Source organism: Schistocerca gregaria, chromosome 8 (assembly GCF_023897955.1).
Source record: "Schistocerca gregaria isolate iqSchGreg1 chromosome 8, iqSchGreg1.2, whole genome shotgun sequence".
In the NCBI taxonomy this organism is placed as follows: Eukaryota; Metazoa; Arthropoda; class Insecta; order Orthoptera; family Acrididae; genus Schistocerca; species Schistocerca gregaria.
The window spans coordinates 361961856-361975081 of record NC_064927.1 but is presented as its reverse complement, the minus strand read 5'-3'; the positions used below and the strand labels follow the sequence as shown (position 1 = coordinate 361975081).

Here is a 13226-nt window from a genome sequence, read left to right as displayed (position 1 = left end):
TAGGATCCCCTTTCCCTTCAAGGTTTCTCTTCCATTTCTTTTTTTCTGCCTTCTTTCCTTTACCAGCTCTTCAACTGACTTTTCAGCTCCAGAAACGCGCTGAAATCTACATTTCTCAAGAAAGCCTGAGTGAAATTTCCTATCTTAAATCTCATTCTTTCTAATTTGTTATCCTCCCTACGTTCCCATCCTTAAATAAAAGAACTGTATCAGAAGTTGCAATTCTGACGACTATAGCACATGAAAGCACAAGGCAAAACAACAACTGCCTCTTCATAAACAAAGCAATAGGTTTGCTATTGTTTTTAAGACACGAAATAGAGTCTTAGATGATATGCAAAACCAAATAGTATATATCACAGCCTTCTAGATGTATCCCGCGGCAGTTTGCTTACCGAACGAGGTGGCGCAGTTGTTAGCACACTGGACTTGCATTCGGGAGGACGACGGTTCAATCCCGCGTCCGGCGATACTGATTTAGGTTTTCCGTGATTTCCCTAAATCACTCCAGGCAAATGCCAGGATGGTTCCTTTGAAAGGGCACGGCCGACTTCCTTCCCCAGCCTTCCCTTATGCGATGAGACCGATGACCTCGCTGTTTGGTCTCTTCCCTCAAACAACCCATCTCATGATGTATGCAGTATGAATGCAGTTTGCTTGAAAGAAATGTATGGAACCATTATTCACTGTATTAGTACTGAAATTTGCTTCAAAAACTAGGTTCACAGGAAGCTCGCGTCACACTCTTAATTATTTTTCACGCACTTTGGATGTGACTTCATCATTAAAACTTTGGGAACATTTTGTCCATGAGTTCTACTAAAAAATATAAAATAAATTGAAAATTGACATTTTCCTTCAGTTTCAAGAAAAATACCAGCTAAAGGGAGCGTAAAATATGAATCCTGAGGTTTGTGCAACGTAATGTGATTACAAACCAAAATGGTTTTAAAGTTGAACATCCCGTGACTACTACAGCGGCGACAAAGACAATCACTTCGACGAGCTCACACTCTACTCAGATATAAACAGTTCAAATTATTGTGGCTGGAGTAGTAATGATGTCCAGTATATTAGTCGAATAATACCAGCCAGCATGCAGTCTGAAATCACCAAGCGGTACCAAAGTGCGATGAATTGTAAATGTGACCGCAGCTAGTTGGGGAACACAGACGTAGTTGCTGTTGATCTGTCTCGGACATCCAACTTCTCACGTCCCATTGCCCCTTGCAACTGAACAACGTCGCACTGTATTATGTTGAACAAACAGTCATTCACGTCATCCGCGTAGCGAAGAAGCACATCTGACAAACCGTGCAATGGTAAGACCAAACAATGGAACATCATCGTAAGCATAGCTTTGGCGCCGGCCGCGGTGGCCGAGCGTTTCTAGGCGCTTCAGTCCGGAACCGCGCGACTGTTACCGTCGCAGGTTCGAGTCCCGCCTCGGGCATGGATATGTATGATGTCCTTAGGTTAGTTAGGTTTAAGTAGCTCTAAGTTCTAGGGGCTCCTGACCTCATATTTTAAGCCCATAGTGCTCAGAGTCATTTGAACCATAACTTTGGCCTAGGTATTTTTCCGTTATGTATTTACTTCCGTACTGTAGTTTATAGGTTAATGGCTATATTGCTCAATGTTTCACCTGGTTTGATACAGCCCACCAGGTCCTCTTGTGTGTCAAACACTTCAACTGACAAAAGCACATAACCCAACATCTTCAATTGTTCGTTTGGCGCACAACAATCTCTATCTTCTATTCTTTTTCTTGCCGATTGTTCGGAGAATATCCACATTTCTGACCTTATCAATACACTTGATTTTAGGCCCCTTTCTGAAGCGTTGTTCCCCTCTGTAGTTCAATAATCATCCTGTTTAGCTGCTATGCGCAGGAACCTGGTTCGATTTCCGGTACTGACAGGGAATTTTCCATAGTGGGTGGCTTGGTATGGAGTGCGCTCAGCCTCGTGAAGCCAATTGAAGAGTTACTTGATAGAGTAGTATATGCGCCAAGCACAACAAAGAAGACAACTTTCGGGAGTGCGGTATGCTGAGCTCTTGCCCCTTCTTTGTTGTTGTTGTGGTCTTCAGTTCGAAAACTGGTTTGATGCTGCTGTCCATACTACTCTATCCTATGGGAGCCTCTTCACCTCAGAAGAATTGCTGCAACCTACATCCTTCTGAATCTGCTTACTGTATTCGTCTCTTTGTCTCCCTTTACTAAATGAAGATGAGAAATGTGAAGAAGCAGTCAATCAGACAATTTACATGGGAGGGAATAATGGTCCAGCGTAAACACATATCCATATTGAACCTTCTCAAATTTCGAAGCGATCACGAAAGCTGTCCAACACTTACTAAGTATTAGTCCGCTACTCGGCCGTCTAGAGGACGAAATGGTTAAGACAGCTACATTCCTGCATCCCGACCAGCCTCTTCATTCGGGCGGCTCCTGCCGTTAGCTGTAAACGTGAATCGTTCTCGCCACAGGCCACCGCCGCCGCTGCACCAAGTACGCATAGACAAAATCGTCCTACGAGATCGGCCACATACATATTTGATCGCTATACTTACAATTAAATGCTACGATTGTGGTCTCAGTTGAACGACATTCAACAATGAGCGAAGTATCAGAAATAGGCCCTACTGATGGCTGTGATTCTGGAAACAGGAATATCTGTACCATTCTTATGATTCTACATACTGTTCCCTTTGCTGTCACAATATTCCACGTGAAATCCATAGCTTCCTTACGACAAGACACAGCCATTTCCGTTGCACATGTCGGTACACAAACACATACTTTACAAGCCTGATGCTCAAGGCAAACCTATAACGCATCCCCTGCTGCTAAGTATAATATTTCGCCAAAAACTGATAGATGGCAATACGAAATAATACTGACCGACAATCAGCGATGGGTTCACATGTCTCATAAGTTTTTCTTGCGAATGGTACCACTGCCCCTTAGAAAGAGAAGTTTAATCGTTTTACAAACTGCCGGATGTTAAAAAACAACTACTACATGTTACTGTCAACAGAAGTCTTGGTTCAAAAGGTGCTTACAAGTACCCATGATTCGGCTAAGGAATTGCCAATTTGAAGCGAAATGGCACAAGAAAAAACAGCATTCTCCACTGTAATAAGCCTTCTAGTATCAAATGCAGCTGATAGTTTGAGGAAAAAATTTCTGAGAATGTTCACCTGGAATAAAACTGGAAAATGAGAGAACTGTAGCGTTTGAGATTTAATGTTACAGGACAGCGAAGCGCTGCCCTCTGGTCGAGATGAGCCAATCGGGACCAACCGATCACCGTGTCATACTCTGTTATTGTACCATTTGAATGTGGTATGAAGTTATATTATAGAAAGAAAAGTATATATAAATGAAGATGAGATGGAGATATGATACTGTGAGAAGAATATGACGGAGTTCTGAATGATTTAAGTCGACACAAGGCCCTGGGAATAGACGATATTCCCTCAGAACTACTGACAGCGTTAGGGGAACCAGCCATGACGAAATTTTTCCATCTGGTGTGCAACATGTATGAGACAGATGACATAGGCTTGTACTTTCCAAAGAAGGCAGGTGCCGACAGGTGTGAAAATTACTAAACTATCAGGTTAATAAGTCATGACTGCAAAAACTAACAATATTCTTTGAAAAAGGGTGGAAAAACTGGTAGAAAAATAGGGACACACGAGGCGATACTGACCCTACGATTTATTAGATAGCTTGAGGAAAGATAGACCTATGTTTATAGCATTTGTTGACTTACAGAAAGGTTATGACAATGTCGACTGTAGTACTCTCTTCGAAATCCTAAAACTAGCATGGGTAAAATACAGGCAGTGAAGGGCTATTTGCAACTCCTACAGAAACGAGATAGGAGTTACAAGAGTCGATGAGCATAAAAGGGAAGCAGTCGTCATGAAGAGGACAGAACGGGTTTGTAGCTTATCCCGAATGTAAATTGAACAAGCAGTAAAGGATACCAAAGAAATATTTGGAGTAGGAATTAAAATTCAGGTAAAACAAGTAAAACATTGTAATTCTGTCAGAGACAGCATAGGTCTTGGAAGAGCAGATGAACAGAATAGACATTGTCTTGAAAGGAGGATATAAGATAAAAATCAATAGAAGCAAAACAAATATAATGGAATGTAGTCGAATTAAATCAGTCGATGTTAATGGAATTACGAGTAGATTAGGAAACTTAAAGTAGTTTATGTATTTTGCTATGTGGGCAGCAAAATAACTGATGAAGATCGAAGTAGAGAGGGTATAAAATGTAAACTGGTAATGGCAAGAAAATCATTTCTGAGGAAGAGATATTTGTTAACATAGAATATAAATTTAAGAATTAGGAAGTCTTTTCTGAAAGTATTTGTCTGCAGTGAAGCCATGTATGGATGTGAAAAATAAACGATAAAGAATTTAGACAAAAAGTGAATAGAAGTTTTCAAATGTGATGCTACGGAAGAATGTGAAGATTTGATGGGTAGGTCACGTAACTAATGACGAGGTACTGAGTAAAATTTTGGAGACAAGAAATTTGTGGCACAACTTGACCAAGAGAAGGGATCGGTTGATAGGACACATTATGAGACATCAAGGGATCACAAGTTTAGTACTGTGGGTAGGAGTGGGGGGGGGGGGCGAGGGCGTGTGGGAGGGGGGGGGGGGGGGTAGAAGTCGTAAAGGGAGACAAAGAGACGAATACAGTAAGCAGATTCAGAAGGATGTAGATTGCAGCAATTCTTCTGAGGTGAAGAGGCTCCCATAGGATAGAGTAGTATGGACAGCAGCATCAAACCAGTTTTCGAACTGAAGACCACAACAACAACAAAGAAGGGGCAAGAGCCCAGCATACCGCAGTATTCGATGTAGGACATACAGCAATTTTGCTGCCTCATGTACCTAGCATAAACATTGTTGTTATTGTAGTGTTTAGTCCAAAGACTGGTATGATGCTGCTCCCCACGCTACTTTATCCTCTGTAACCCTCTGCATAACTTCTGCACCTGCATCTATATCATCTTGCTCACTTCACTTAAGCTTTGAATTCCCTTCTTTTAATGACGTTGTGCCAAAAACTTCTTTTTCCTCTGTTCGATTGAACAACTCCTCCTAATACGTTCGATCTACCTATCTAATCTTCAACATTCTTCTGCAACACCATATTTCGAATGCATCTGTTTTCTTCTCTGAACTCTTTATCGCTCACGTTTCATTTCTCTAGAAGGCTACGTCTTATACAAATACTTCCAGTAAAAAGAAAACAAATATATTAAATTTATACTCAATGTTAGAAAATTTATGTTTCCAGAAACGTATTTCTTCCTATTTCCAAGCAGAATTAAGTATTCTCACCACTTCTGCTGTCCTTGGTTACTTTGTTGTCCAAATAGCACAGTATACCAGACTGATTTTAATGCCTCATTTCCTAATCCAATTACATCAGCATAGCCTGATGCAGTTCGACTACCGTTGTTTTAGTTTTGTTGTGTTCATCTCTCAAGATATCATCAATTGCGTTCAACTCTCCTTTCAAGTCATTTGGCTTCTCTGACAGTTTTACAATGTCATCGGCAAACCGCAAAGGTTTTATTATCTCTCTCTGAAATTCAATTCTCTTTGGAAATTTCTGCTTGGCGTCTTTTATTGCTTGCTCAGCCTACAGATAGAACAACACTGAGCAGACACTGCAGCCTTGTCTCAGGCATATCTCAACTGCTACATCCCTTCCATCTCCTGCAATCCTTACAATTACAATCTAGTTTGGAGATAACTATTCGCTCCCTGTATTTTACCTTTGCTATCTTCAGAATTTCGAAGACTATATTCCAGACAATACCCTCAAGAGCTTTCTCTAGGTCTACCATTGCTATAAATGTGGGTTTACTATATTTTAATTCATAAGTGTTATGAGATTAGAATGCACATAAGAAACAAAACATAAGCAGTTACTAAATATTAAGGTTTTTATTACGCCGATTTTCGAGGCCCATCTCCCTCATTAGGTGGCACTTCCGGTGTTTACCTCAGGTCTATTGCTCCCAGACAATCAATAGTGTCGATATATCTAGAATAATATAAGTTTATCATTTTGTTTACTGAATGCGTTTAGTGGGTTAGTAATTAATTAGTAGTGGATTAATAATTCTCGAAAAGCGTCCAAAACTCAAAACTATATTTCCACAATGTCGGTTGTCTAGGGGTAAAACGCATGAGGTAAACATTGGAAGGCCCACAAAATGAGGGAGCAGACCTCCAGAATACTGTTTGGGTAAAATCTTGAGGTTTGGTGACTAGTTATGTTATCTTTTTCATTTAAATGGTCGCAGATATAGCCTACCAATTGTACATATCTGTTATACATGTAAACAAAATGTGTGTGTGTGTGTGTGTGTGTGTGTGTGTGTGTGTGTGTGTGTGTGTCCAGGATCGTCTCACAAAGTCTTAGGTAGATTTCAACCAAATGTAGCACAGAAACAGCAGGCCTCACAAGTACCAATACTGTTGAGTTTATAACTGTTTTGCTCCAATAGGAGTGCAGATAAGGAAGAAACATGTTTTTCTTAACCTCTGGTGTATAGACTGCCCTGCTTAACAGGCATGTTGTGTAGGAATAGTATCAGCCTGCCAAATCAATCTGCTTTGCTGGGCAGGCCTACATGTCAGTGGCATAAACCTTTTTCTGCTCCCTGACATGTACACTGCCATGACTCACAGGTGTGTTGTGTTGGAGTAGGATCGGCCTGCTTCAACAACCTGCTTTGTATCAGGGGCCAATAAATGATTTTCAAGCCTGTGACAGACATGTTGTGGGTGTGGTATTGGCCTGATCTATGGAACTGTACTGCAGGAGCTGCACATGTCGATGAGACTGGCCATGGATATGTTGAGAAGGATAGAGGAGAGAGAGCGAGGGGAAAGAGGAAATGGATTGAGAAAGGGGAGGAGGCAGAGATGCATGAGGCCAGTGGAAGATGTAGAGGGGTAGTGGTCAGGTGTAAAATGGGGGAGACAGAGATGGAAAGAAAAGGGGGCGGAGGATATGGTCAGAGGGAGGCGGTGAAAATGAAAGAAAGAGGGAGGAGCATATGAAGGAGAAGGAGAGGAGGAGATTGAAGGATAGAGGTAGGAGGATGAGGTGCACAGACAGAGGGATGAAGAGGTGGACACAGAGAGAAAGAGGAGCGTTCAATGTATATGTCGCAGACATACTTGGGCGAAACTGTGGGGTAAGAGTTAGTGTCAAATGAGAGAGGGGTACATACAGAGACAGAGATAGTCAATTTTCTCTCGCTCCATACTCGATGAGAGTAAGACAAGGAACGTTGAATGGTGCTATTAATGTCCCACATAACACACTTTACAGTGGTTTCCAAGGTGTAACTGTAAGCAAAGATCCTGAGAAATTTGCACATCCAGCGAAATATGTTTGTAACTGGGTTTCCACAATAAGGATTTCTTGTGGTTTGCTGGTAGCGAGGTGGCGTGCACTTCTCGTGTGTTACCAGGAGAAACCTGGGGAGAAGGTTCTCGATTGGATTACTGGGCGAGGGTGCGAAGCGACGCACAGTTGTCTCGTGGCGGTGATCGGAGGAGTTTAAAGTGGAGCGGGGGCGGCGGTCGTCGGCAAGGAGCGGCCGCCCCAGCGCGGGGGTGGCCCTGCAATAAAGGCCGCATATTGCAGTGAGGGCGCCCTGGAGGCCGGCGAGCATCCGTCACGGCGGGCCTAGTTAAATTTTATGGCCGCGTGCCCGCAGATCCGCCGCCACAGATTACTGTCAAACCAGCTGCACGCTTTGAGGAAATTCGTTGTTCTTCCCTGCCGCAACGGCCTACCCGCGCGCGCATTCGCCGCTTTGTGTATACGGGGGAATTCGTGAGGTGAAATACTACTATGGCCGCCCGAGGGGCAAGGCGGGGCAGCCTGGCCTCTCGTGCAGCGCCGCAGTTCGCAGCGACGCGACGCCGTAGGACACTTTTGTGTTCCGCGGCGGCATTCAGTCGTGCGACCGCCCTCCGCATACGGAACGAGCGCCGGAATGGCCCGGGCGCGGTCACTGCTCTCGCCTGTTTTGCCTCTTACCGCGACCTCACGTGCGGTTGACTCGCGGCAGTAAGTTTCGAGTCGCACGCGGAAGCAGGTGTCGCATTCTCGTAACACGTACCCGTAACTTTATATGGGGCCGTTTTAGGCTGAACCATTACCCGGGGGTAACTTCAAAATTTAGGGCCTAGTTACAGTCGCCTAGTCGCTTGCACCCGTACAGGGACTGATCGAGGACACACAGGGGCATCTACCAAAACATCTGAAACATTCCAAACATTGTTTATTGAAATTGCACTGAAGAGTCAGAGAAACTGGTACACCTGCCTAATATCGTGTGGGGTCCTCCAGAGCACGCAGAAGAGCCGTAACACGACGTGGGATGGAATCGACAAATGTCTGAAGTAGTGCTGGAGGGAATTGACATCTTGAATCCTCCAGGGCTCTCCATAAATCCGTAAGAATAGGGGGGCGGGGGTGGATGCTTCTTCTGACCAGCACGTTGCAACGCATCCCAGATATGCTCAATAACGTTAATGTCTGAGGAGTCTGGTGGCCAGCGAAAGTGTTTAAAGTCAGAAGAGTGTTCCTGGAGCCACTCTGTAGTAATCTTGGACGTGCGGGTTGTCGCACTGTCCTGCTCGAATTGTGCTAGTCCGTCGGAATGCTCAAAGGACATAAATGAATGCACGTGATCAGACAGGACACTTACATACTTTTTACCTGTCAGAGTCGTTTCTAGATGTACGGGGGTCCTACATCACTCCAACTGCAGATGCCCCACACCATTACACAGCCTCCACCAGCCTGAACAGTACCCTAATGACATGCAGGGTCCATGGATGCATGAGGTTGTCGCCATACACGTACACGTCCATTCGCTACAACATGTTTCCAGTCATCAAAAGTCCATTGCCGGTGTTGACGACGAGGAGTAAAGCTTTGTGTCGTGCAGTCATCAAGGGCACACGAGTGGCTGTTCGACTCCGAAGCACCATACCGGTGATGTTTCGTTGAATGGTTTGCACGCTCACACCTGTTGATGGGCCATCATTGAAATCTGCAGCAAATCGCGGAAGTTTCGCAGTTCTGTCACCTTGAACGATTCACTTCAGTCGTCGTTGGTCACGTTCTTTTTCCAGCCGCACCGATGTTGGAGATTTGATGTTTTACCGTATTTTTGATATTCACGCTACACTTATCAAATAATCGTACGGCAAAATCCCCACTTCATCGTTACCTCGGAGATGCTGTGTCCCATCGCTCGTGCGCCGACTATAATACAACGTTCAAACTCATTTAAATCTTGATAACCTGCCGTTGTAGCAGCAGTAACCGATGTAACAACTACACCAAACACTTGTTATCTTATACTGGCGTTGGCCACGCGGTATGGCCGAGTGGTTGAGGCACCATGTCACGGACTGCGTGGCCACTCCCGCCGGAGGTTCGAGTCCTTCCTCGGGCATGGGTTGTGTGTGTTGTTCTTAGCATAAGTTAGTTTAAATCAGTTTAATTACTGTGTAAGTCTGCCGGCCGGATTGGGCGAGCGGTCCTAGGCGCTCCAGTCTGGAACCGCGCGACAGCTACGGTCGCAGGTTGGAATCCTGCCTCGGGCATGGATGTGTGTGATGTTCTTAGGTTAGTTAGGTTTAAGTAGTTCTAAGTTCTAGGGGACTGATGACCTCAGATGTTAAGTCCCATAGTGCTCAGACCCATACTATGTAAGTCTAGGGACCGATGATCTCAGCAGTTTGGTCCCTTAGGAATTCACACGCATTTGAACAATTATATACGCGTTGCCGACGGGAGCGCCGTATTCTGCCTGTTTACATACCTGTGTATTTTAGTACGCATGTCTGTACTAGTTTCTTTGGCGCTTCAGTGTATTATGTTTCACGTAGATATTATCCTGCACCTTCGCAGCACCTCCGTAGTAGGAATGGGTAAACGCTACCGGCTTAACCCGATACCTGTATTTAAGTTCTGAACAACCGCCATTTTTCGGTATTTGGCCTCGGTTATAACAGTTTCTTTTCTTCCAGTTTTCATGTTCCGTATGTCAGTTGGTAAAAATGGAACCCGAATAGAACCACATTGCTGTCCTTTTTTTGTTTACAAAAACAAAATAGTAATCACAAGGTTTTTGGAAGTAGTGTTTAGAAATATTAATACATACATTAAACTGTAGCGAACCGAGACTGCAAGGCTCTGAGTAGTTCCAAGGCTTTCAGGTCAGGCTGGCTGAGATATGGTAACATTTCTCCCTCTCTTTCTATTCAAGTCTTTCCTATTATCCATTAACACATGTCCTTAACATTTGAATATTTGTTGTTTTTTTATTTCAGTGTCTAATGTGTTTTTAATTTATTATTGCTTCCAGTGTAATTGCTGAAAACAATAATCACTGTTTGCAATACCGATATGTTTTGTAATCTACTTGAGAAGCAGTAAAATGAACTATCTGTTATGAAATGTAAGGCAACATGCATCTAAATGAACAATAAATCTAATCAATTCAAACCCGTTTGCTGTTCGACTCTTAAAGACATTTTTTCTCAGGAACGAGTAGGCGTATCATATTGAATGTTATGTCGCATACTGAGACGTATGGTCCCTTGGCACTGTAATACATTGAAGCTTCTAAGGCACTACCACCAAAACATACGTCCACTTATGTCAAATATTTGGATACTGGCAAACTCACTCATCAGAACCAATAGGCTGCTACCCGTATAACTAGAATGAAGAAATTTGGTAACAATCAAAAGAAAAAACAATAAAATTGATAATACGTAATTGTATCAAACGAAAACATATTTCTCTTGCCATCTGTTGTCCAACATCAAACTAAAAATTAAAAAAAAAAAGTCAGTAGTTCTCCCGTTAGGCTAAGTGACTCGCAATAGTAGAAGTCAAACTTCTGGCAAGGAATGACTTTATTGCTCTTATGACGCGTTTTGAAATTTGTCTATCAACAGATATCCAGGAGCGAATACTGCACGTACATATGGCGTTCCAAGTTGTGTGTATAACAAAAATTCGCAGATTGTCTTGCCTGATGTTTGACTTTTACCACTGCGACCCTGTCTGGCCGAATGGAGAGCTACTCAGTATTATAAAAATGGTCACCTGCATTCTGAATGAAGGTACGTCACATTTATGTTATTAAAATTAAAACATTCGAGAAAATTTAGGAATTCCTGGGATCGGTATCTTGTCAATATCAATGTCCATAACAGGCAAAAATGGTGGAGATTCTCGATTTCTAGAATGTACAAACTGTCTACATTCATAATGAAGATCATAGTGAACTCCCAATGAGTGTGTCCTACTCCCATCTGGCCTGATTTTAGTAATAACTCGACAAAAACAGCATATCAATCTGCCATACAAGAAGGGCTAGAATTTTTGTTTTTAAATTGAAATAATACTTACTCATAAAATTTCCACTGCTTTAGAATACTGAGTTAGTGTAGAAAATGGGACAAGCTTTCGGTGCTGTTTTAATAGCGCCACGGGGAGTTAGAAAGGAGCAACAGACACGTCCCATCCCTAACTTGGAAGTATTTTACGAGGTGCGGTAACGATGAAGTACAATGCTTCATTTGCTTTAAAAGATTAGAAACGGCGGTGGGCGCAACAAACCTGTGACATCATGAATTATAAGGAGAAAATACCTACACCATACCTTGGAAGAGAAGGTAAATTTGATTGATATATCTATAGTTGTACGAGTGACGTTCTGTGAAGCTGGGATTATAACTGAACTCTTAACTTCAAGGCAAAAAGTTGATGCTGTCCAAAAGTGAAGACGCACGGAAGTCATCAGTTCGTGACCATTTGCTCAAGGTGCCCGTCTCCTTCATGTTCGCCATTTTTACTGGAGACACTGAAACTGATTTCTGCCACAGCCTCAGCATCATTTTGATCGAGGCCTCGTACTCCTACACTTAATTATAGTTATTCAGTTTTTATTTAAGTCCACGGTTATTTCTGGAAGTAATACCAATAAAAATTTCAGAAACCGGTTATTTTCAGCGGTCTTACCAGTCAGTGTCAACTGTGGACTAGAAAAACCGGTATAAATGAAAAACAGTTGTTTTAGCACTAACCACCGTTCCTACTTCGCAGCCGAATGGTTAGCATCGCTGACTTCGATGCTGAAGGAACCGGCTTCGATTCCTGGTAACTCGTCAGATTTTTCTGGGCTTATAAAGTCCAGAACGGTAACCACTTGGTCTCGTGCGACCAAATTAGGACCTGCCTGAATAAAGAGGCAGCGGCATCACCACGAATCATCTACTGGCAATAACAGCAGGAGGGATTGTTGACATTTGATCACAGGTCCCACCATCATAGATAGCTCCTCGTACTGCCTTGTAGGCATCAGTTGGTCAGTAGGAACAGGCCTAGGGACTAATCCGTGAGAGGTGTTTACGTTTACGTAAGTTACCTCAGAAGCTCTTCCTGTGTGAGCCAATACGTCGTGGCCAAGGTGTCTGCTAATTTTAGAAAGCATCCTGCATGTCTTTCTTTGTTAGCGAGTTTAGTATGTTCTGGGATTACAACTGATTCCACCGTATGTTCAGTTTTTGGAATAAGAAGGGTAAGAAGTCACCCTCATATGAGTCTGGAGAGTAAGCCGGCTGAAGGACAGCTATGAACTCAATTTTAGTCAAAAATTTCTCAATTATGTAGACAGTAAGCGATGATGCCTTATCGTAGTGCAGTACAAAGGCGTTCGTACACCACATCTCAGGACGATTCCTAGTCGTGCCTTCACTCGGTTTATAATTTCGGGAGAGTACTCTTTACTGTCCGTCTTACCAGGTACGACGAAATTTTTATGAACAATACCATCAATATAATTAAAAACATCAACATGATCTTAATGTTGTTTTGGATTTGTCGAACGTTTCTTGCCCGCAGTAAAGATGACATATTCCATTTCGAGAGTTACTTTCTAGTTTCAGGATCGTAATCGCAAGTCCAGTCCTCCGTCACCACTGCCAGTCTTTGAAACCAAGTTTAGTTAGTCCTTAAACAGTTGTGTAAGTTCCTTGTAGACTTCCATGCTATGTTGCTTTTGCTAATCTTGAATAGGTCGTGTCACTGCTAAACTTCGCCGCTGTCCTTCTTATGTTCAATTCTTCAGGC

General features: G+C 43.0%; 1 protein-coding gene across 1 annotated transcript in view; it reads right to left on the bottom strand.

The window, feature by feature from the left end:
• Positions 1-7619: 7619 nt before the first annotated feature.
• Positions 7620-13226, bottom strand: part of LOC126285188 (translation initiation factor IF-2-like) — a 63712-nt gene continuing 58105 nt past the window's right edge. Inside the window, exon 3 of the mRNA XM_049984495.1 lies at positions 7620-7681. Within this exon, the coding sequence (XP_049840452.1) occupies positions 7620-7681 (62 nt within the window). The remainder of the gene's footprint in view (positions 7682-13226) is intronic.